At 43.9% G+C, this 24,826-nt stretch overlaps 2 protein-coding genes across 2 annotated transcripts; one reads left to right on the top strand and one right to left on the bottom strand.

Moving 5' to 3' along the window:
• Positions 1 to 456: 456 nt before the first annotated feature.
• On the bottom strand, positions 457 to 10,253 carry LOC143280145 (uncharacterized). Its single transcript, XM_076584723.1, has 2 exons — positions 10,089 to 10,253; positions 457 to 9,877 (listed from the first exon to the last, which is right to left on the bottom strand). The coding sequence occupies exon 2, from the start codon at positions 4,765 to 4,767 to the stop codon at positions 796 to 798; it is 3,972 nt and encodes a 1,323-aa protein (XP_076440838.1). The 5' UTR covers positions 4,768 to 9,877; positions 10,089 to 10,253; the 3' UTR covers positions 457 to 795.
• Positions 10,254 to 13,409: 3,156 nt separating this feature from the next.
• Positions 13,410 to 21,241, top strand: LOC143280144 (uncharacterized). The gene is made up of 5 exons (XM_076584722.1): positions 13,410 to 13,582; positions 15,237 to 15,424; positions 16,150 to 16,268; positions 16,674 to 18,329; positions 19,084 to 21,241. The coding sequence occupies exons 1-4, from the start codon at positions 13,518 to 13,520 to the stop codon at positions 17,298 to 17,300; spliced, it is 999 nt and encodes a 332-aa protein (XP_076440837.1). The 5' UTR covers positions 13,410 to 13,517; the 3' UTR covers positions 17,301 to 18,329; positions 19,084 to 21,241.
• Positions 21,242 to 24,826: the final 3,585 nt, after the last annotated feature.

The raw sequence follows: 24,826 nt of genomic DNA, 5'->3' as shown, positions 1-24,826 counted from the left end.
CGCGTGCAACTTTTCAAACTAAAGTTATGGCCAGCTCTCTCACGCTCTCTCACCTTTATCCAAACAAAAGCCTGGAATAAACAGATACAAAACATTTACTCCAAATACTTTAACAAAAAATCACAGACACGATACAATACTTAATTAGACACCACAAAGAAAAGAAGTCTGTTCGTTTTCCTCTTCCACATGAGGAACACCCACAATTTTCCCTTCGTCACCCTCTTCTGTGACAGTTTGTCTTTTTTTTCAGTAATAGCTTAGGTGGGGGGGAGGGGGGGATAGAAACTGGCACCACACAGTTCGTAGTTCTGGAAGGTGGACTCTGGTGTTGCGCTTGGGGAAACACGTCCACCAGCGACGCTCGAGCTCCCCAGGCGGAAGACGGCCACTCAAACAGCGGGGGATGAAGTTGGGTCTCCACACAGGAAGAATGGAGTTCCCTCAACGGTTTCTGATCTCCGGCCAAAATACCGGCTGAGCGTCTCTCTCCATAGGACCCTACACTTGACCTGGCCGAGTGTCCTGCTCCACTGACTAATGGTGCTGGTTTTCCAAAAGGAGAAAACTTTCTATAACTCACAAACTAGAAATATGCACGTCATGTTTTCTAGTGCAACACGTGCATTCCATACACTTCCTTGGCTACATGGAGCACGCGGAAGAGCTACAAGGAGAGGGGTCAACCAAAAGTGGCAGCGTTCACACACACGCACGCACAACCCTCCTTGTCCGTGACAACACCCCCCTGATTGAGCACAGACATCTGTCTGCACGGCTACAAAGAGGAAACAATTATTCCACAGATGCCCGACTCAAATAGTCGGCACCAACATTCAGTCTGCCAGGGATCACTTGAACTGTGAAGGAGTAAGACTGTAAGAGCAAACTCCACCTCAGCAGCCTTTGGTTCGCAACTTTTGCTGTCTGCAAGTACCGCAGAGGTTGATGATCAGTCTCAAGCACAAACTGCTGACCATACAAAAACTGCTGGAATTTGTCTGTAGCCCACACTACTGCTAAGCACTCCTTCTCAATCGTAGAGTAGTGACTTTCAGTTCCAGACAATTTCCTGCTGGCAAACGCGACAGGGTGTAGTACACCTTCCTTCTCCTGTAGGAGCACCGCCCCCAGACCACAGTCTGAGGCGTCAGTTCGTAAGACGAACTGGCAGGACAGATCTGGCAGTTGCAACACCGGCCTAGAAACCAGACGACCCTTCAAAGTTTTGAAGGCCCGATCGCACTCTGGAGTCCAAACGACGTTGTTGGGAGCACCTTTCCTGGTGAGGTCCGTCAGGGGAAGTGCTATGGCAGAGAAATTAGGGATAAACTTACGGTAGTAGCCTACCAGGCCCAAGAAGGCTCGCACTTGCGTCTTAGTCTCAGGAACTGGTGCTTTCATAACTTTCTCCACCTTGTCCATTTCCGGCAGGATTTGACCGTGCCGTACAACATGTCCCAGAAAACTCAGTTCCTCGAACCCAATGAAGCACTTCCTTGGACGGACTGACAAATTTGCTTCCTCCAATCGCTGGAAAACTGCCTCTATAGCAGAGAGATGTTCTTCCCATGTTTCGGACGCAATCATGATGTCGTCCATGAAGTTATGTACATCTTTCATGCCTATGGGATCCAGCAAAGCTCTCATCATCCTTGAGAAAACTGCTGCTGCATTCTTCAAGCCGAAGGGCATCACAGTGAACTGGAACTGTCCACTGGGGGTAGTGAAAGCGGTCATAGGCCGGATGTCTTCTCTGACCGGAATTTGCCAGTAACCTTTGCTGAGGTCCCACTTGCTGAAGTACCGGGCTTTACCTAGAGAAGAGAAAAGATGCTCTACGTCAGGTAGAGGTTCCGCATCAAAGACGGTGACGTTATTCAAACGTCGATAGTCAACGCAGAACCGGATCTTTCCGTCTTTCTTGCGTACGAGAACTACCGGCGCATTATAGGGAGATGCAGCAGGCTCTATCACCCCAAGCGTCTTCATGGTCTCTACCTCTTGCTTGACGATCTCCACTTTGGCGTGGGGCAAAGGGTACTGTTTTACTCGCACCGGCTTTGCTGTGTCTACGGTCATGTCAAACTCTGCCAAGTTCGTCTTCAACGGTACATCCGTGATGACCTTCTCATGCCGACGAGCAATTGTCAAAACTTCCTCTTTCTGTTTGTCATTCAGACCTGGTCCAAAGTTCAAGTCAGCTATTGTTTCCTCAGCCACCAGACTGGGCACAGGCAACTCCCTGTCAGCGACAGAAGTTGGTTCAGTCTCCTCTATGACAGCAACAGCCACCATCGGAACTTCACCATAAGCAGAGTCCGCCTGTCTTTCCACATACCTCTTCAGCAGATTCGCATGGTACAATTTGTCCTGTCCTCCCATGCGAATCTTATAGTCAGCTTCTCCCTTCCTCTCCAATACCTCAAAGGGACCCTGCCAGCACAGCTGTAATTTGTTATGTCTCTGGGGCAAAAGCAGCAGTACCTTGTCACCAGGGGAGAACACACGATTCTGAGACTTCCTGTTAAAAACCTCAGCATGTCTCCGAGAAGCTGCAGCCAAATTCCTGCGTGCCAACTCACAGGTTTCCTCGATACGGTTCCTCAAGTCTACTACGTACTCTGCAGTAGTGCGAACTTCTTCAGAAGTGTGTTCATCTGTCCACAGCTGGCGCAAGACAGACAAAGGCCCTCGTACTGTTCTTCCGTACAGGAGCTCAAATGGTGAGAACCCCAAACTCTCCTGAGTCGCTTCCCGGTAAGCAAAGAGCAGTGCAGGGATATACCGATCCCATTGCTTTGGTTTCTCCTGAGTAAGCTTCCGCAACGCAGTCTTCAGAACGCCGTTGTACCGCTCTACCAGCCCATTTCCTTGAGCATGGTAAGGAGTTGTTGCCAACCCACGGATGGACAACAATCTCTCCATCTGCTTCATTACATCGCTCATGAACTGGGTTCCGCGATCAGTTAGAATCTCAGATGGCACACCAACTCGAGTCCAGACCTCCCACAGTGCTTCAGCAACCGTGGTAGCTTCAACGGTCTTAAGAGGAACGGCCTCGGGGTACCGGGTGGCGTAATCCACAACCACCAAGATATAGCGGTTCCCTGACCCTGACGCAGGAGTAATCGGCCCAACAAGGTCAACTGCTACCCGCTCAAAAGGAGTGTCGATCAGAGGCATCTTCCCTAGAGGTACTCTCTGAGGTTTTGGAGAGACTTTCTGGCATTGGTCACAGGACGAAACAAATCGGCGAACGTCCGCACACATACCAGGCCAGAAAAACTGTTTCCAAATCCTGTCCAGAGTCTTCTTTCCTCCTTGATGACCCCCCATAGGCGGTTCATGAGCCAGTTTCATTACTCCGTGTCTAAGCTGTGCGGGGACCACAACTTGACTGTACTCAGTCTTCGCCTGACGGTACTCACGGTACAGAATACCCTTCCTCCACCTGAAGGACACCTCGCCTGTACGACCAGAAACCCTAACGTCTCTACGATCGGCTGCCTCCCGCAAAGACTTCAATCCGGGATCACCTTTCTGTAGTTCCTTCAACTGCTCTGGCGTCACGGTCTCGAGACCTGGAGATGCCACCCGCAAAGTAGAAGGTTGCTTCTTCTCTGCTGCCTGAGCACGAGTGACTACAGAGATTTCCTTGGGTGTACCATACACTGGCAGAACTTTTCGGTCTTCCAACCGAGCATGATTCCCAACTATGAAATCAACCACTGGAGTCTCCATAACTACAGCTTCAACCTGACCTGTGAAAAACGGACTCTCTATCCTAACCACAGCAATAGGATAGTGCCGCTTGATGTCTTTCTCGGCCATTGAAACCTCAAGTTGCCTGCCGGTAAGATGACAATCAGATATGAGGGACTTCTTCACGACACAGACATGAGACCCTGTATCACGCAGTCCTGGTACTGCCTTGCCTTCGACCACGACCAGACAGTGTGGATCGTATTCCTGCTCTCTGCATGGCGTGCAGAGAGTAGGCACCTGAACTGTTTGCCTGACCTCTGTCCCTTGATGCTGTACTGCGCCCGCCGATTTCCCTTTCCTGGGACAGTCTCTAGCCAAGTGCTTAGGTGACTGACAGATGAAACAAGTCTTAACAGAGGAATTCCCAGACTCGCTCTTAGTTCCACCCACCTTGGACTTATCCTGCCCCGCTGAAGCGTTACCACTAAGACCTACCGGCTGAAGAAACTTCCTCCCACCCCTATGAGCCATGAAGTAAACTTCAGCTGATGCGACAGCTTCTTCCAGAGACTGTGGCTGCTTCTCCATCACGTAGGCGGCCATGTCAGCCTGCAAAGATTGTAAGAACTGCTCAAGGAGAATCAATTGTTTCAGATCAGGAATCTTAGATTGCTCATGCCACTGCTTTAAGTTGTCCTGCAACCTGGCACTAAACTGCACAAAAGTTTCATTGTCTTTTCTTTTACAGTTCCTGAAACGACGACGATACGTCTCTGCATTCAATTGGTAACGAGCTAAAAGTTGCTCCTTCAGCTTATCGTAGTCACCCGCGTCAGCGTCGCTCAGGTTGTTGTAGACGTCCTCGGCCTTACCAGTGAGACGAGTAGAAACTCGAGTCGCCCAGGTGCTCTTCTTCCATCCGTACAGAGTAGCGACACGCTCAAACCTCTTCAACCAAGACGAAATGTCACCCTTACTGTCATCGAACTTTGGAAGGCTGGGGCGAAATCCACGGTCGTCGTCAGTGTCAGACTCTCCCTCTACCTGATCCATAACCATACTGTTGCCATAATTCTTCCCTTTCTTCTCCCTCTACAGAACCTCAAGCCGGAGGGAATGCTCTTCACGCTGTTGTTGGTGTTGTTCCTCCTCCCATTCCAACTGTTTCCGCCGCTGCTCTTCTCCCCATTCAAACTGTTTCCGCCGATGCTCTTCTTCCCATTCCAGCTGTCTCTGATGAGCTCTTTCCTCTAACTCCCTTTTCTCTGCAGCCTCATCCTCCTTAAGCATTTGACTAGCAACAAACTCAGCAACTTGCTCCCTGGGAACCTCTAACTCGGCAGCGAAACTGCGCCACCGTGAAATACGATCCTGCCTCCTTTCAGCCATGACGCTAAGCTTGCAGCCAGAACGAAGTTCCATGCAATCAATGAATGACCAGTATCATACACAAAAGAATGAAGTAATGTACAAATGTAAACTAACTGGTAACTTACAGATCCAAGTCCACTCCAAACACCTACAGCTACCTGTCAATTCATTACGATAATGTAATTAAGATTGGAAGATGGGAGTGAGTAGTGAACGAGGAGAGTGGCCAGTGACAAAAATGAATTCAGATACTACTATCCAAGAAAGGATCCTGGCAGGCTCGCCAATTGTCGCGTGCAACTTTTCAAACTAAAGTTATGGCCAGCTCTCTCACGCTCTCTCACCTTTATCCAAACAAAAGCCTGGAATAAACAGATACAAAACATTTACTCCAAATACTTTAACAAAAAATCACAGACACGATACAATACTTAATTAGACACCACAAAGAAAAGAAGTCTGTTCGTTTTCCTCTTCCACATGAGGAACACCCACAATTTTCCCTTCGTCACCCTCTTCTGTGACAGTTTGTCTTTTTTTTCAGTAATAGCTTAGGTGGGGGGAGGGGGGGATAGAAACTGGCACCACACAGTTCGTAGTTCTGGAAGGTGGACTCTGGTGTTGCGCTTGGGGAAACACGTCCACCAGCGACGCTCGAGCTCCCCAGGCGGAAGACGGCCACTCAAACAGCGGGGGATGAAGTTGGGTCTCCACACAGGAAGAATAGAGTTCCCTCAACGGTTTCTGATCTCCGGCCAAAATACCGGCTGAGCGTCTCTCTCCATAGGACCCTACACTTGACCTGGCCGAGTGTCCTGCTCCACTGACTAATGGTGCTGGTTTTCCAAAAGGAGAAAACTTTCTATAACTCACAAATTAGAAATATGCACGTCATGTTTTCTAGTGCAACACGTGCATTCCATACACTTCCTTGGCTACATGGAGCACGCGGAAGAGCTACAAGGAGAGGGGTCAACCAAAAGTGGCAGCGTTCACACACACGCACGCACAACCCTCCTTGTCCGTGACAAAGATCCTTTGAGATATTGCCTAGACGTGTGTGTGTGATTCTTGACCAAGATCCTTTGAGATATTGCCTAGATGTGTGTGTGATTGTTGACCAAGATCCTTTGAGATATTGCCTAGATGTGTGTGATTGTTGACCAAGATCCTTTGAGATATTGCCTAGACATGTGTGTGATTGTTGACCAAGATCCTCTGAGATATTGCCTAGATGTGTGTGATTGTTGACCAAGATCCTTTGACATATTGCATAGACGTGTGTGTGATTGTTGACCAAGATCCTTTGAGATATTGCCTAGACGTGTGTGTGATCGTTGACCAAGATCCTTTGAGATCTGTGCCCATCTGTCCCATTCTTGCCTCTGACCTCTGTGCCCTACTTGCGGTGTGATACTGAGATATGAGATTGTGGACGTGTGTGTGTGTGTGTGTGTGTGTACATTGTTTTCTTTATTGGGATGATAGTGGGGCTTTTTCTGCACATACTTTTCTTTATTTTGTGTACGTATGTATGCACATGTACTTTCTTTTCTGTATTGAGATGATTATGTATATTAATCGTGAGTGTGTGTATTTGTTTGTTTGTTTGTGTATAATCTTTTCTACACAGAGATGAATGTATGTGTCATGTGTGTGTGTCTGTGCATGTTATTTTCTTTATTGTGAGTGTGCATTTGTGTATGTTATTTTCTATGCTGAGATGTGTGTGTGTGTGTGTTGTACTTTTCTTTATTGAGATCCTGTGAGATTTTATGAATGCTGATTTTTAAATACATACAGTTAAAATCTGAATGAAAGGATTCAACAGCTGACCTAGTTGTAAATATGTATTCAATGAACAACATGAATTTGACATTTTAATCACAGTTGTTGCCTTTTTTCTATTTCATTTTTGAAGTTATTTTTCTGTTCAGAGTTGATTGTTTGCTGCATGTTTTGTTTGCTTTTTGTTCTAATTGTTAGGGTTATTTGTCTATTTATTCTCTTTATTCTATTTATTCTCGTGTCACAAGCCGTGATAAGGCATTTGTGATTAGCTGGGATGTCAGCATGGAGACTGGATCAACTTATCACCATCCCATTTCTGATGTGTGATTTCCTATGCTTTCACTTACAGCATAATGAGCTGTTTTAAAGTTTCACACAGACCAACAAAAGATATCTTTGTTGCAGTTTTTATGGACCAGAATATGTAAAGGACATTTGTTAAGGTCAAGGACATAGGTTGGTTTATGTGGCTACAGACAGAAATGACATATAAACAACACTGACATGGTTTATGTGACTTCAGACAGAAATGACATGTAAACAACACTGACATGGTTTATGTGACTTCAGACAGAAATGACATGTAAACAACACTGACATGGGTTATATGACTTCAGACAGAAATGACATGTAAACAACACTGACATGGTTTATGTGACTTCAGACAGAAATGACATGTAAACAACACTGACATGGGTTATATGACTTCAGACAGAAATGACATGTAAACAACACTGACATGGGTTATATGACTTCAGACAGAAATGACATGTAAACAACACTGACATGGTTTATGCAGAAATGCCATCTGTGATGATTTTGTTACGCTTGATCGCAGTTTGTTCCGACATTCCACCATCATCAAAATTGTTCCAACAAGTTCATTTCCGGCTACAAAGCATGCTCACATGCTTTCCTGTCGTATCATTATCCAGACACTCTCGGCTTATTAATCACGATGCAAGGGCAGTCACTACTAACCTTTGTCTCACACGATGATCCTCAGCTAATTGTGTGTGTGTTTACATTGAAACAGCATTTAGTGGACCAATCAGCTTAATCATTTGCCCGAAAAAGAGAGAATGGATCTGAATCAAGTTGCATCTTGGTCAGACAGCGTCTGTGCCCATTCGCTGTTGTGGCTCTGAGTCAGTGTTCCTACCAAATTCAGAATGTGCCTACCAAATTTCCTGATTGTTCCTACAAGCTTCTTCTTCTTCTTCTGCGTTCGTGGGCTGCAACTCCCACGTTCACTCGTATGCACACGAGTGGGATTTTACGTGTATGACCGTTTTTACCCCGCCATGTAGGCAGCCATACTCCGCTTTCAGGGGTGTGCATGCTGGGTATGTTCTTGTTTCCATAACCCACCGAACGCTGACATGCATTACAGGATCTTTAACATGTGTATTTGATCTTCTGCTTGTATATACACACGAAAGGGGTTCAGGCACTAGCAGGTCTGCACATATGTTGACCTGGGAGATCATAAAAATCTCCACCCTTAACCCACCAGGCGCCGTCACCGTGATTCGAACCCGGGATCCTCAGATTGAAAGTCCAACGCTTAAACCACTCGGCTATTGCACCCGTCGTTCCTACAAGCACTTGACAGGGGTTGGCATCTCTGGTTATGTGACTACAGACAAATGACATGTAAACAGTGTTAACATTAGTTATGTGACTACAGACAAATGACATGTAAACAGTGTTAACATTAGTTATGTGACTACAGACAGAAATGACATTTTAATAACACTGACATGTGACTACAGACAATTGAAGTGTAAAAAAAAACATTGACATAGTTTATGTGATGACAGACAGAAATGACAAGTAAACAATGTCGACATGAGTTTTGTGACTATAGACAGAAACGACATGTAAACAACATTGACATGAGTTTTGTGCCTACCGAGAGAAATGACATGTAAACAACATTGACATGAGTTATGTGACTATAGACAGAAACGACATGTAAACAACATTGACATGAGTTTTGTGCCTACCGAGAGAAATGACGTGAACAAAGTTGACATGGGTTATGTGACGACAAATTGAAAAGACATGTAAGCAATATTCACATGGTGTATATGACTGCAGATAGAAATGACATGTTAACAACACTGATGAGGTTATGTGACTACAGACATAAATGACATGTAAACAGTGTTGACAGAGTATGTGACGACAGACAGAAATGACACGCAATGTTAACATGATCGTGTGATTACAGACAGAAATGACTTGTAAGCAGTACTGACATGGCTCATTGAGGGACAGAGCTGCATTGAAGCTTTCACATCTTTGTTGGTTTGCTAGGTATCTGTTTTTTAAATGTGTGCTAAAAGTGCTGTGATGTATGCAGAATTATTTGGTTCGTGTGCAGTGTTGTTAACATAGGTAGAATGGCCCAGGAGAACAAAAGCAATGTCATACAGGTACAATTTTTTTTTTTTTTTAAATCGTTATCTATTGTGACCTGAAAGTGATACAAAAAGGGCTTCTCCATGTTGGACTCTTTTCCCTGATGGAACAAATGAGAGTTAGTTCAAATGTTTGTTTCTTTAACTCTCTCCGTACGATCGGCGAAAGAGACGACGTTAACAGCGTTTCAGCCCAATTACCATCACCAAAATATTGCAAGCGGAAGGCTCTTATACTGAAGAGCTGAATGTTGACAAAGAATACCACAATTCTGACGACGGAAGCTTAAGGTTGGGTCATTCAGACACCCACTGGACATCCGAGGGGTCTGTGTAGAGGAGAAGAGAGGACTGGCCGTGCTGAGTGAGTTAATTTAAGCTCAGAAGTATGTTTAAAAACAATTATCATAAAACAGAGAAATTTCGATGAGTGTAGGTTGCTCAGGACAGCATTGTTCCTTTCCACCACACAATTTTCAGTTCAACAAACTGTTCATAGAACAGTGAGTGGTGTCATGGTGTGTGACCTGTTCTGTCAGCACTGTTCATAGAACAGATGTGTGATGTCAGGGTGTCATGATCTGTTCTGTCAGCACTGTTCATAGAACAGAAGTGGTGTCATGATGTGGGACCTTACCTGTGTGCACTGTTCATAGAACAGACATATGGGGTCAGGGTGTCATGACCTGTCCTGTCAGCACTATTTGTAGAACAGACATGTGGGATCAGGATGTCATGACATGTCATGTCAACACTTTATATAACAGACACATGGGGTCAGGGTGTCATGACCTGTCCTGTCAGCACTGTTCATAGAACATACTTGTGGGGTCAGGGTGTGTGACCTGTCAAGGCCTATTCTGTGAACATAGGGAATGGTGACCCACATGACAGGTGTCCTCTATGTTGTGCTTTTTGTTCTGATGTTATAAGAGACACATTCCATTAAAACATCTAAAGAAATATCTGTGTGTGTGTGTGTTGAGTTTCCCTCGCTCTCTCTCTGTGACTTGATTCTTTCTGACTCTGTTGCCCCCTCTCTGTATGTGCCATGGATGTTGGGCAAAGTGTAAAGGGGGCAGACGAAGATGGGTATGGCTGTGTGTGAGGCGGAGGAGGCCAAGGGCAGAGGAACAGACAATGACAGCGAGCATCCAGATGAAGAGAAGGCATCAGCATGACCTTCTCCCGTTCAAGGGAGGTGGCTGACGAATCCACCACATGCTCATACCGCTCGCCATACTGCATGGCCACAGGCAAGACAGATGAGTGGGGCGGAGGAGGAGGGAGGTGTGGTGAGGGGCTGATACTGATCTGAAGAGTAGACAGGAGAAGGGGTTACTTGGGGGGCGGGGGGGGGACGACACTGATCTGAAGAGTAGACAGCAACAGGAAGTGGGGGGGAGGGGGCTGACACTGATCTTAAGAGAAGATAAAAGTAGGGAGAAGGATGATGGTCTGATACTGATCTGAAGAAAAGACAAAAGAAGGGTGAGGGGGGTCTGATACAGATCTGAAGAAAAGACAAAAGAAGGGTGAGGGAGGTCTGATACAGCAAGGTTCATAGGGTCCTTTTAAGTCCTTAGGAGTTGGATTTTGGTCAAAAGGCCTTTTAAGTGCTTTGATTCAGCAAGTTGGCCCTTTTAACTCATCAGGAGGTCCTTTTAATTTTTGAAAGGTACTGTTAAGTCATGTTTTATGAAGAGAAAGAGACTTGAGAACGAAACTGAAACACCTTCGAAACCAAAACCGCAAGTTGCAAAGCGCGTTGAAAGATGCCGACGCGATCGTCTGAAACTCAGTACTTACTGTAGGAGGATACAGCCTATAGGCCTAGGCCCTAACAGTAGTGCGCTTTCTGCTCGGTGGCAGACGCGAAGCGTGGTACAGTGGCTGTGAGTCACGTCTGCTGCTGCTGCTTTGCTTAGGCCTAGCCTACACTGACGTGAATTGCAAAGACTAAATACGACAGTCCAATGGGATTAGCTGTTCTTCCGTTTATGAGAGGTAAGTGTCTGCTGTTCTGCATGTCAAATAGATTGGGGTGTACTGTAAAGTCATGTCGGCAAAGGTCCTTTTAAACTGATTTGAGGTCCTTATAAAGTCCTTTAAAGGTCCTTTTTTGGCTTCATGCCCACCACCTGGGAACCCTGTACAGATCTGAAGAAAAGACAAAAGAAGGGTGAGGGAGGTCTGATACTGATCTGAAGAAAAGACAAAAGAAGGGTGAGAGTGGTCTGATACTGATCTGGTGAGAAGTCAAAAGAAGGGTGAGGGGGGTCTGATACTGATCTGAGGAATAGGGGTGGGGTGTTTATACTGATCTGAAGAGCAGAGGGGAGGTGTGTGTGTGGGAGGGGGGGGGGGCTGATACTGATCTGAAGAGAAGACAAAAGAAGGGTGTGGGGGGGTTCTGACACTGGTCTGAAAAGTAGACAACAGCAGGTAGAAGGGGGTGGGGCTGATGCTGATCTGAAGAGAAGACAAAAGAAGGGTGTGGGGGGGTTCTGACACTGGTCTGAAAAGTAGACAACAGCAGGTAGAAGGGGGTGGGGCTGACGCTGATCTGAAGAACAGGCAACGGCAAAAAGAGTGAGGGGAGGGGGGAGACATTGACACTGGTCTTAAGAGTATACAACTGCAGGAAGCAGTGAGGTGAGGGGGGGGGGGGGGGGGCTAGCGCTGATCTGAAGAGTAGACCATAGCAAGGAAAAGAATAAGGTGGCAGGGGGAGGGGTGCTGACACTGGTCTGAAGAGTAGACAATGGCAGGGAAAATGAGGGGGGCTGATATTGGTCTGGATTAGAGACGGTGGGGGTAGGGGACCTGATCTGAAGAGTGGACAGCAGCTGAGAGAAGGGATCAGAAAGGATGGATGTGCATGTCACACTTTACTCACATGTACATGATATATATATATATTATTGTATTGTATTTCTCTTTTTTGTCACAGCAGATTTCTCTGTGGAATTCGGGCTGTTTTCCCCAGGGAGAGCGTGTCACTACACTACAGCGCCACCATTTTTTTGGTGTGTATTTTTTTCTGCGTGCAGTTTTAGTTGTTTTTCCAATCGAAGTGGATTTTTCAGCAGAATTTTGCCAGGAACAACCCTTTTGTTGCCGTGGGTTCTTTTAGGTGCGCTAAGTCCATGCTGCACATGGGACCTTGGTTTATCGTCTCATCCGAATAACTAGCGTCCAGACCACCACTCAAGGTCTAGTGGATGGGGAGAACATATCAGCGGCTTAGCCATGATTCAACCAGCACGCTCATATTCACTTGCTTCCTAGGCGGACGCATTACCTCTAGGCCATCACTCCACATTATATAATTATCTACATCTATAAAGAGAAATAGTCCAACAAATGATGTACCCATCTCTGTCTCTCTGTCTGTCTCTCTCTCAATGTATATATATATGTGTGTGTGTGTGTGTGCTGTGTAGCCTAATATATTGACCCCAACACCTGATGTACCCGCATGTGCATATACACATATCAATATACGTCCTTCCTTTCAAAATCTGCCATTTTGATTAAAAGTTATTCCAAGATGTTTGAGTGAATCAACAGCATCATGAATTATATTCCCATTGCCTAACAATATCAACTGTAATTTGTCGACTGCTAAAAATCTGGCAACTGGTTTTAGGACCATTACCTTCTAGTTACCATTCATGGCAAAGTCCTCATGGTACATAACAGCCTTATTCAACCATCTAGCAGAAGAAAATGACAAAGTAATATCTTCAGCATACAATATAAAACATGACAATATAATCTATGGGTTAATTTATTAGTAACTAATCAGTAATCGTGAGTCACGCGCGCGCGAGCGCGCACACACACACACACACACACACACACACAGCACAGCAGAGCACATCCAATTGACAAACTTGGTCGGTTCCGTTAGATTTCGGTAATTTTTCGGATGATCCTTTATTTAGTTATTTATTTAACTTTTTTTTTCATTTTTGTAAGTTTTAAAGATAGTTTTTTTATATACCTATTTATTAATTTCGTTCCTCTATTCTTTATTTAATTTGATTATTTCGGGTGCTTCCGGTTTTCAAATGTCATCAATGTGAAGCAAGACCTTCACAACAAACGGGTCACACCTTCACTTCCTGCGTAACTGCTCCAGTGCCTGTCTTGTTTGTGTGTGTCAATCGTGCGCAGCTTTTCTTGTTGGCTACCTAGTCTGAACTTGCCTCCACAATGGGAGTTGGAAGGGAAAATAAAGACATCTTTTTCGGTCCTTACGTGCAAGATAATGATATGCAGTAAGTCCATAGTTTTCTGTTCAATACTTCATGAAATGGATTTCGACCCTTTTACTTTCGGATCAGCTGTTTACTTTCTTTCACACGGTTTACACTAGTTACAGGAAGCAGACAGCGTTTTCTAAAAAAAAACAGAATTCATTTTCTTTTGACAGATTATATGTGGGATTAGTGTTGCTTGGACTGCTGTCATACTCTTTTGTCCCAATTGTCAGTGGTCAGTCTTGTTAAAAAGGAAATGATGAAATACATGTACAACCCAGTGTATTCTCACTGTGATGCAACTTATAAATTTTCCATTTTCTCAGGTCTGCATACTGTACAAGCCATGAAGCTCATTTCCGTTTGTCCTCAGTGGCACTCTTACACACCCATATTGCCATTAACAAATATAATTATGCACACACACTTTGATTAATTTGAATGTATGAATGTTAATAATTATTGTTAACACTTTTAAGTACTGATAATCATGTTTCATGCACACCCAGATTTTTTCCATACATGTTTACCCCTGTCTCACAGTTATTGGTCACACATACACAAACACAAATGCATACATTACATAATAATGATAATGCTGAGCTTTTCTCTTTCCCTCATTCTCACATCACACACCCAGGTGGGTATGCCCAAACACACACACACACACACACACACACACACACACACATATATATATATATATATATATATATACAATCTTGATGTTGACACATCAGTCAATTGAAAACTAAAAAAGTGTGCAGATTGATCCTTATACAATACTGCATCAGCTGTATTTCTTTTTTAAATCAAGAGTTAGGCTTAAAAACAAGTTAAAATGAACACAGGCAGCGAGGCCACTGTTAGGTTGCCAGGATATTGTTAGAGTTAGAGGCTCAGGCTTGAACCAGTCTCATTACTAATATTGTAATAATATTAGTGTCACTACTACGACTACTCAAACTAACACTTACTCAGTTATTGATGATGATTTTTGTTTACCAGAGGTATACATGGTTAAGGGGCCTCCTTAAGGAAAGAGCAGCTGTCTGATTGGCATAGACTGAATGAATGTGGCATTGCCAACTTTTTATTTTAATATAATTACCTAGCAAGAAGGTGGCACATTATGTTGCGACTAAACCTCTGTGAAAATTAATGACAGTATCCCCCATATGCCCACCCCAACAATGTCCAGAAAATGAGAATGACATGTAACTAAAATTGATTCAAAAGCAGAGCATCAAAGTTTATGAAATGGGGTTATATTTGAAATGTTTATTGTGAAAAATACAGCAGATTCATTCAGCTCATTATACAGGTCAGTTGGTTGAATAAACCCAGTTGATTTTTTTTTTTTTTTAATCCTAGTCAACACAAGATAGTCTGTATGATGAAATGTCAGAAATGATGTGGCACCACTGTGTTGATGGGAATCCCTGTTGTTGAGGAGTTATTTGTGCATACAGCATTCTGGCGAACCAAAAAGGGCAGTCAACAGGTGAGCAGTGTGTGCACACAGCGTTCTAGAGAGCCAGAGTGCAAGATAGTCAACAGATGAAGAAGAGTTGTTGAGGGGTGATGTGTGCTTGTAGGCATTCTGGAGGACCAGAGCTGGCAGTCCAAAGGTGGGGAAGAGTTGTTGATGATGAGAGATGTGTGCTCGCAGCATTCTGGAGAACCAGAGTGGGCAGTCCACGGATGAGGAAGACTTACCTGCCCAGTCCAGAACTAATGCCCACCAGTCCTCCCCCCGGCGGCGACTGCGTACACGTCCCCGCTCTTCCTCCCTGGAGGCCTGTCTGACCGGCATGTACCGCCGTTGTGGGGCCCGCCAGGCACGACGCACTGATCACAGTATGTGGCTCACACTGATGCATGTCAATGTGAAGCACAGTATGTGACACACTGACACACATGAAATACAGTATGTGACACACACATGTCCTTTTGCGGTCAGGAGGAACACAGTGTGTGACACGCACTGACACACACATCCTTTTGGGGTCAGGGTGAACACAGTATGTGACACAATCTTTTGTGGGTCAGGGGAACACAGTATGTGACGCACAGGTTCTTTTGAGGTCAGGGGAGAACACAGTACCTGACACAGACATGTCCTTTTGGGGTCAGGTGAACACAGAATGTGACACACACTGACACACACATCCTTTTTGGGTTGGAGGAATATAGTAAGTGAAACACACACATAGGGGGAACACAGTATGTGACACACACATACAGGTCCTTTTGGGGTAAGGAGAACATAGTGTTTGACACACACTGACACACAGGTCAGTTTGGGGTCAGGAGGAATGCAGTATGATAAACACACACACACACAGAACACACACACGCACACACACACACACACACACACACACACACACACGTCCTTTAGGGGTTGGGTGGACATAGTGAAAACACTTGTGGTGGTTGGGAGAACATAGTGAAAATACTTGTGGTGGTTGAGGGAACATAGCGAAAACACTTGCGGGAACAGTGCAAAGACGCAGATTGTATTGTGTTGATGAGGGATGTTTCTGGCAGTGTGCGACACTGGCAGTGTGCGTTGTGTGCAGTCAAACATCTGCTGAGCCTGGGGAAGGATGGAGAGCAGAGCAGTGATGTGCTGACCCCCACCTACAGCACCAAAACCTCCCCCTTCGCTCAGCTCCTCCAGCAGCGTGACAAGATGCAGGTCACTACACACACACATGTACATGCACATGCACACACACACACACACACACACACACACACACACACACACACACACACACACACACACATCATACAATACAAATACACTCACACACACACACACACACACACACACAACACACATCATACAATACAAATACACTCACACACACACACACACACACACACACACACACACACACACACACAGACACTCATCATGCTAAAGCACACACACACACATGTATATATACTTGTATACACACACATTCATTGTACATCTCACACAAACACACACACACACACACACACACACACAGAGATGAGGAGAGTAGTTTGTTTGCCAAGTTTGTTTGCCAGAGTCATTGTGTGTGGTCAGTGGTGGCAGTGTGTGACTGTGCAGGCCTGGAACGACTTCATCAACAGCTCTGAGGAGGACCAGGAGCGCATTCTCCAGATGAGGAAATCAGCACCCAGACTGACCAACATCCAGGAAGAGTCCGACGAAGAGTCCAGTGAAGAGGATGACTCTGATGACTCTGACGCAGACTCTGATGCTGACCCTGACAGTGGGAACCAGGAAGACCCAGGTTTCGGAAACCAAGAAGAGCCTGACTCTGGAAACCAGGAAGACTATGGCAACCAGGAAGACCGTGGTGACCAGGGAGACCATGGCAACCAGGAAGACCCTGGCTTTGGCAACCTGGGTGACTGTGACCATGGAAACCCAGGTGATTCCCATGATGGAAAGAGGGCGGAGTCTGCTGGTACAGACATGTATGAAGCGTTTAACCCCCGTTTGCATTGTGGCAGCACGCAGTCTGATTACTTCTGTCACAAAAACGACTTAGAAACCATCAGCTTGAATTTCTCTCCGTTTACAAATCTGAAAGACTCACTCTGTGAAATCTGGAATGATTTTAACTGTGGACACATGGAGTGCACTCTTCCACAGAGAACAGTTTCAATTTCAAGGTGTCAAAGCATGCGAACTGATCAATATAGTATGCTACACCTTATCTGCTGTTAAAAAAAAATAAAGGAGCAGTTGTGTGACTTTAGCATAAACCCAATACACTTATCTGGCCTTGACAGCCCACCCTAGGTTTGTGTAAAACAGTAACAAAAAATGATGTAAAATCATTCGACGAAATAAACATGTAAATACATTGAAATATAGTAAGGTGAAAGATACATAGAGAAAATACATAGAAATGACCGCTGATCAACTCCCACCACAGTATCATGTTTGATTCCGATCATGGAAACAGTCTTTCAGTCAAAACAGGGTTGACTCTCACATCAAAAACAGGTATGACTGTACAATCTGGGATGATTCTCCATGGAACCAAGGATGGAGGCCCTCTCCACCAACTGACAGTCTCTATGGAAACAGGGATGGAGGCTGCCCCAGAAGACAGGGATGGAAACTCTGTCCAAGGAAACAGGGATCTCTCCATGGGACTATGGATAGACTCCATGAAAACATGGAGACTCGCTGAACTCAGGGATGGAGACTCTCCCCATGGAACCAGGGATGGACTCCGTGAAACCAGAGACTCTCATGGAAACAGGAATGGAGACTTTCCATGGAAACAGGGATACTCTCAAAGGAAACGGGGACAGAGACTTTCCATGGAAACAGGAATGGAGACTCTATCCATGCACAAAAAAAAACAGGGATACTCTCAAAGGAAACACGTCCAAAGACTCTCCGTGGAAACAGGGATGGAGACTCTACCCACGGAGCCAGGGATACTCTCAAAGGAAACAGGGAGAAAGACTGACCATGGAAACAGGGATGGGGACTATCAGTGGAACCAGGGATAGTCTCCATGGATACTGTCCATGGAAACAGGGATGCTCTTCATGAAAACAGGGATGGAGACTATCCGTGGAACCAGGGATAGTCTTTATGAAGACAGGGATAGTCCCCATGGAAACAGGGATAGTCTTCATAGAAACAGGGATGCAGACTGACAGCCCAGACATCGGGGGTGATGGACAGGTGGAGGACCCCAGGCACAGGATGCCTCCCCCGGTGACCACACAGCATCAGGTCAGTCCACTTGTCTGTCCTTAGTTATGTGTCGTGTCTGTAGGTTAGACACAGGTCAGTCCACTGACAAACATGATCTGTGTAGTCTGTCCTTAGTTTTGTGTCATATCTGTAGGTAGGACATAGGTCAGTCCACTGTCTGTCCTTAGTTATGTATCATATCTGTAAGACACAGGTCAGCCCACTGTCTGTCCTTATGTGTCATATATATCATTAAATAAGACACAGGTCAGTCCACTGTGTGTGTTATCTGTAGGTAAAACACAATTCAGTCTATTTTCTGTCCTAATGTGTCATATATCTGTAGATAAGACTCAGGTCAGTCTGTTGTCTGTCCATAGCTGTTCTTGTCATGTATCTGTAGGCAAAACAGGTTGGTCCGCTGTCTGTCCTTGTGTGTCAGAACACACTGTCAGGTGATAAAGCTGTGGTTCTGTCATTTACAGTGTTTACATTAATGTGATGGTTTTTGCATTGATGATCTTATATTTGTGTCATTTACTGTGTTGACAGTGATGTGATAGTGATTACGTTGATGATTATGATGTAGTTTTGTCACATACAGTGTTCACAGTAATGTGATGGTATTTCATCATCAGTGATGATGATGTAGTTGTACTTGTATCATTTACAGTGTTGACAGTGATGTCATGGTGTTTATATTGATGATGATGATGTAGTTGTATCACTAACAGTGTTGACAGTGATGTGATGGTGTTTACAAATGATGGTGATGATATGTCACTGCATGCAGGTTTCAACCGAGGAAGGGAGAAAACTCAAATGTTGTCTGCTCTTCCCTGGAGAGCCTCAGTCCTGTGAGAGTTCCTGACCCCAGCAGAACACACACCCCACTTCAAGTCTGTGACTTATTTGTTTACTTTGTTGGATTATATGTTCATGTTTTACACAAACCTAGAGCAGGCTCTCAAGGCCTGACCTAAGTGTTGGGTTTATGCGATAGTCAGGCATCTGTTTCTTGCTTGCTTGCTTTTTTTTTTCTTTTTTTTTTCTTTTTTTTTTTTTTTTTGCCAAGGTGTGGTGAAACATATATGATCCATATCTATCAGTCCACACACCTTCTCAACTTCTTGGTACTGAAACAGAATTTTTTTTTTTTTTTTTTTAATTTTTTTTTTAAGGTGTGATGTAGTATATATCATCCATATCTATCAGTTCACACACCACCTCAACTTCTTGGTACTGAAACAGATCTGAAACTGTTCTGTATCACTGCTGATATTTGACAGGGGACAGCAACAAATTTTGTTTTAGTGTGGTGTGTCTTTTTTATTTTTATTTGTATCTTCATTTCTATCTTCATTGTGTCTCTTTATATTCTCTGGTTTTCTGCCAAAGTTCAACCTTCACAGCAAATTATGACTGTCTTAGGTGTTGTCCTCGTGAAGGTAAGCACTGTTTCCTCAGCGGCTTGTGGTTATCTCCCTTAGATCATGGGTCGGCGCTTGTAGATTATATTATCTCCCATAGATCTTGGGTACTGTATCACTGCTGCTTGTGGTTATCTCCACAGATCATGTTTGTCAGTAAGTACCACATGGTTATTTCCTTAGATAATGTGTTTCAGTACCACTTCTGGTTATTTCCTATAGATCATAGGTCAGTGCTTGTGGATATTTCCTAAAGATCGTGGGTCAGCACTTGTAATTTCCCTTTGAGCATGTGTGTCACTGCTGTTTGTGGTTATTTCCCATAGATCATGGGTAAGCACTTGTGGTTGTCTCCCATTGATCATGGGTCAGTACTTGTGGAGTTTTGTTGTTGTTGGTTTGTTGTTTTTTTTCCCCCATAGATCATTGGTCAGCACTTGTGGTTATTTCCCATAGATTGTGTTTGTCACTTTTATTTGTTGTTATTTCCCTCAGATCATGGGCCAGCACTTGTGTTTTTTCCCATAATTCATGGGTCAGCACTTGTAGTTATCTCCCATAGATCGTGTCAGTACCACTTTTGGTTATCTCCCATGGATCATGTGTTAGTACCACTTGTAGTTATCTCCCACAGATTATGTGTCAGTACTATTAGTGGTTGTCTTCCATAGATCATGCATGTCATTTCCACTTGTGGTTATTTCCTGTAGATCATGTGTGTCAATACAGCTTTGTGGCTATTCCCATAGATATGGGTCTGTTCCACTTGTGGTTACTTCCCATGGATCATTGGCCAGTACCACATATGGAAGTCAGTGTTGTCAGGGTGTGACAGACCTTGTCACTGTTGTCATTTTCTATTGCGTCTTTTGTTTCCATCATCAGTGATCATTGGACCCATGGATACCTCATTTTTATTGCTTTAAATCATCAGTGATCATTGAAAACATTATGGATAACTGGTGATAAGTTTTGTCAACGGATGACAACAGAAGGTTTTAATTTAGCACATTACCTTGCACAAAAAAAATGTCAGTGGATGACAACTGGTGGTTTTATTTCAGCACATTACTTCAGAAAGGAAAGGTGAAAGAGTTGATCATTGACGGGATCAGCTGAAGCAGAATTGATTAAATTGAACAATGGATCACTTTCACCTGCCTGTGTTTGTGAGAAGAGCATTGTCAGGTGACAGGGTTTTCTGTCTACAAGCCACACACACTGTCACACACAGTCTGATCAAAAACACAAGGCATGGAGTAAAGGAAGAATGTCATGAACATCAGTTTTTAACATTTACTTGTGTGATGTCAGTGTTGCAATTCTCGTTCTTTGTGGGTGGGGGGTTCTTTAATCAGTATGCGCATCTGATTATCTGTTAACTTGTGAACAATCATGAGGCTATATTTTTCTTCAGAACAGAACTGGTCCATGGAGACTGGTCTCTCTGTCTAGATGTATTTGTCACTAGGGGTAGTTCTCTTGTCTGTTGAAAGAAATGAAAAAGAAAAAAAAAGCAAACAACCTTCAGTCCTGTTGAGTGGTTACAATTGCATCAAAATTGTCCTTTGTTTCATCAGTTGCTTTTGTTGCATCAGCTTCACTATGGCAATGTCATTTTTACCAAATGTTTATAGTGTCTTAACATCCAGCGCATATTGTCATCAGCTTTGTTTTAAACCAGTTGGATACTGTGAAATACCATTCCGCATGTTCTAAATAGGGCGACATTTATTTTTCATTGGATTGAGAAAAGTATATTTATATTACTGTATGTTTAGTTTTCAGATTACCATGTTGTTAGCTGCTGTTCGACATTACAGGTCAGTGTAGACCTGGTAAGAAGTGAACAATATGGAGTCATCATTAGGTAGTAAGAACTATTTCTTTGTTTATTTGTTTGTTTTTCATTGTGGTGATAGCCTGTGTGTTGTGTCATTGTGTGGAGGGTGGTGGTACCTAATTGTTTTGGAAACCAGCAGAACAGTGAGTCATTGCTACAGATGATAGACACACTTAGACATGGTTAGACTGATGGTGCTGTGAAGTTCCTGCCATAGGTCACAGACACACTTATACATGGTTAGACTGATGAAGCATAGAAGTCACTGCCACAGATCATAGACACACTTACACATGGTTAGACTGGTGCAGTGAAGTCACAACCACTGATCAGTAGACACACTTCTACATGGTGAGACTGATGGTGCAGTTAAATCACTGCCACATTTCATAGGCACAGTTAGACAAAGTTAGACTTTGGTGCAGTGAAGTCACTGCCACAGATCAGTAGACACACTTATACATGGTGAGACTGATGGTGCGGTGAAATCACTGCCACAGGTCAGTAAACATGATTATACACAGACTGATAGGGCAGTGCAGTCACTCCCACAGATCAGTAAACACACTTAGAAAAGGTAAGGCTGATGGAGCAATGAAGTAACTGCCACAGATCAGTAAACACACTTAGACATCGTTAGACTGATGGTCAGTGAAGTCACTGCCACAGATCATAGGCACAATTAGACATGGTTAGACTGGTGGAGCATTGAAGTTAATGCCTCAAATCATATACACACTTACACATGGTCAGACTGATGGTATTGTCAGGCCAAGAATATTTGTAGCCTGCAGTTTTATGAGAGAGTGTAAGGTTTTATAGGGACAGATAGTTCAGTCACAGCAGTATTACGCAGAACATTTGAGGAGGTGAGCCTTTTTTTTTGCAACAGCAGTGGAAAGAACTAATGAAGAAGTGGCAGTGTGTGTCAATGCTCGCTATGTCTGTATTTACAAAGGAGTGACATTTCAGTCCTCTTTTGACACTCATCAGTGTAACATCAGTGTCACTGTGGGTTCCACTCCTCATTTGATCTCTAGTAAAACTGATTGAGTGCTGCGATGACTGACACAACTTTTTGTGAGGGTGTTGGTGTTTTCTGTGACAGTATGATGGGTGATTGCATTGTGTGTGACTGTAAGGTGATGGTGTTCTCTGTGATTGTATGATGGGTGTTTGTTCTGTGTGAAGGTGTTGGGTGTTCTCTGTGACTGTATGATGGGTGTTTGCACTTTGTGATGGTGTTGGTGTTCTTTATGGCTGTATGATGGGTGATTGTACTGTGTGAGGGTGCTGGTGTTGTCTGTGACTGTATGATGGGTGATAAGAATATTGTGTGACTACAGTGTATAGTGTGACTGCACTGTGTATAGTGTGACTGTATTGCATATAATGTAACTTTACTGTCTGGTCAACATAATACCGAAACACCTGCATCAGTTCCATTGTTATAAGGATATCAAATGAAAGCTGTTTCACAATATTTCAGATTAATGCTGTCTAGTCAACAAGCACACAAAAGGCACTGTGCCCACAAGCACACAATGGGTAAATCCTGTGTCCACAAGCACACAAAGGTATATGATATTACCACAAGCACAGTAAGGGCACATGATGTGTCCTCAAGCACAAAAAAGCACATGTGTCAACAAGCACACAAAGATATATAATATTTTCCACAAGCACAGAAAAGGTACATGATGTGTCCACAAGCACACAAAGAATATATGATGTGTCCACAAATACACTAAGAGTATATGATGTGTCCACAGGCAAACAAAAAGCATATGTGTCCACAAGCACAACAATGGTATATGATGTGTCTGCAATTACTTAAAAGGCTTATGGTGTGGCGACAAGCACACAGAGCATATGACATGTCCACAAGCACACAAAAGGCACATGGTGTTTCCACAAGCACACAAAGTGCACATGATGTTCCACAAAGGGCACATTATGCGTCCACAAGCACGTAAAGGTATTATGATATGTCCACAAGCACACAAAGGGTATTTGATGTGTCCAGTCACACAAAAGACACATTGTGCCCACAACCACACAAAGGATAAATCCAGGTGTCCACAAATACACAAAGGGTAAATCCTGTGTCCACAAGCACATGAAGGGTAAATGATGTGTCTACAGTAACACAAAAGACATGGTGTACCCACAAACACAGGGTAAATCCTATTTCCACAAGCACACAATGGGTCAAACCTATGTCCACAAGCACACAAAGGTGTATGATATTACCATAAGCACAAAAAGGGCACATGATGTGTCCTCAAGCACAAAAAAGCACATGTGTCCACAAACACACAAAGAGTATATGATGTGTCCACAAGCACAACAAGGGTATATGATGTGTCTGCAGTCACATAAAGGGCTTATCATGTGTTGACAAGCACACACAGTATATGACATGTCCACAAGCACACAGAATTCACATGTTTCCACAAGCATACAAAGAGCACATGATGTGTCCACAAACACATAAAGGGTATTTGATGTGTCCAGTCACACAAAAGACACATTGCCCACACGCGCACAGAGGATAAATCCTGTGTCTACAAATACACAAAGGGTAAATCCTGTGTTCACAAGCACAAAAAGGGTAAATCCTGTGTCCACAAGCACAAAAAAGGGTAAATCCTGTGTCCACAGTCACACAGAAGACATGGTGTAGCCACAAGCACACAAAGGATAAATCATATGTCCACAAGCACACAATATAAAATTAACGTGTCCACAAGCACACAAAAGGCACAGGATGTGTCCACTAGCACATTAATAGGCACATGGACTGTCCACAAGCACACAAATGGGCACATAGTCTGTCCACAAGCACACAAAGGTACATTATGTGCCCACAAACACTAAATGGGCACATGATGAACAAGTCACTATGACGAAGACCAAAGTGCAGGGCACCAGTCTGATGAAGCTTTCAAATAAGCGACAGTTTACACCATCCAGTTATGTTTTCGTTTGATTAAGAATTGTCCTACGTCTGTTCTGAATCTATAGTCATAGACGACTCTTCATGCTAGGCAAATGCATCACAGCTAAGATCATCCCTCGTGTTACCGTATCCAGGATATAAAAGGCGACAGAATCAGAACTTTATTTTCTTAACAATTAGATGACAGACGAGGATGATGACAATGCTGCAATGGAGATCCATTTAGATCTGAATCTGTATATATACAACACCAGTGTCCTGCTTCATTACTTTCAAATATATTTTTCTACTTATGCACGCA

Source organism: Babylonia areolata, chromosome 3 (genome assembly GCF_041734735.1).
Source record: "Babylonia areolata isolate BAREFJ2019XMU chromosome 3, ASM4173473v1, whole genome shotgun sequence".
NCBI lineage: Eukaryota > Metazoa > Mollusca > Gastropoda > Neogastropoda > Buccinidae > Babylonia > Babylonia areolata.
The sequence above is the reverse complement of the archived record's forward strand: the minus strand, read 5'-3'. Positions and strand labels throughout refer to the sequence as shown.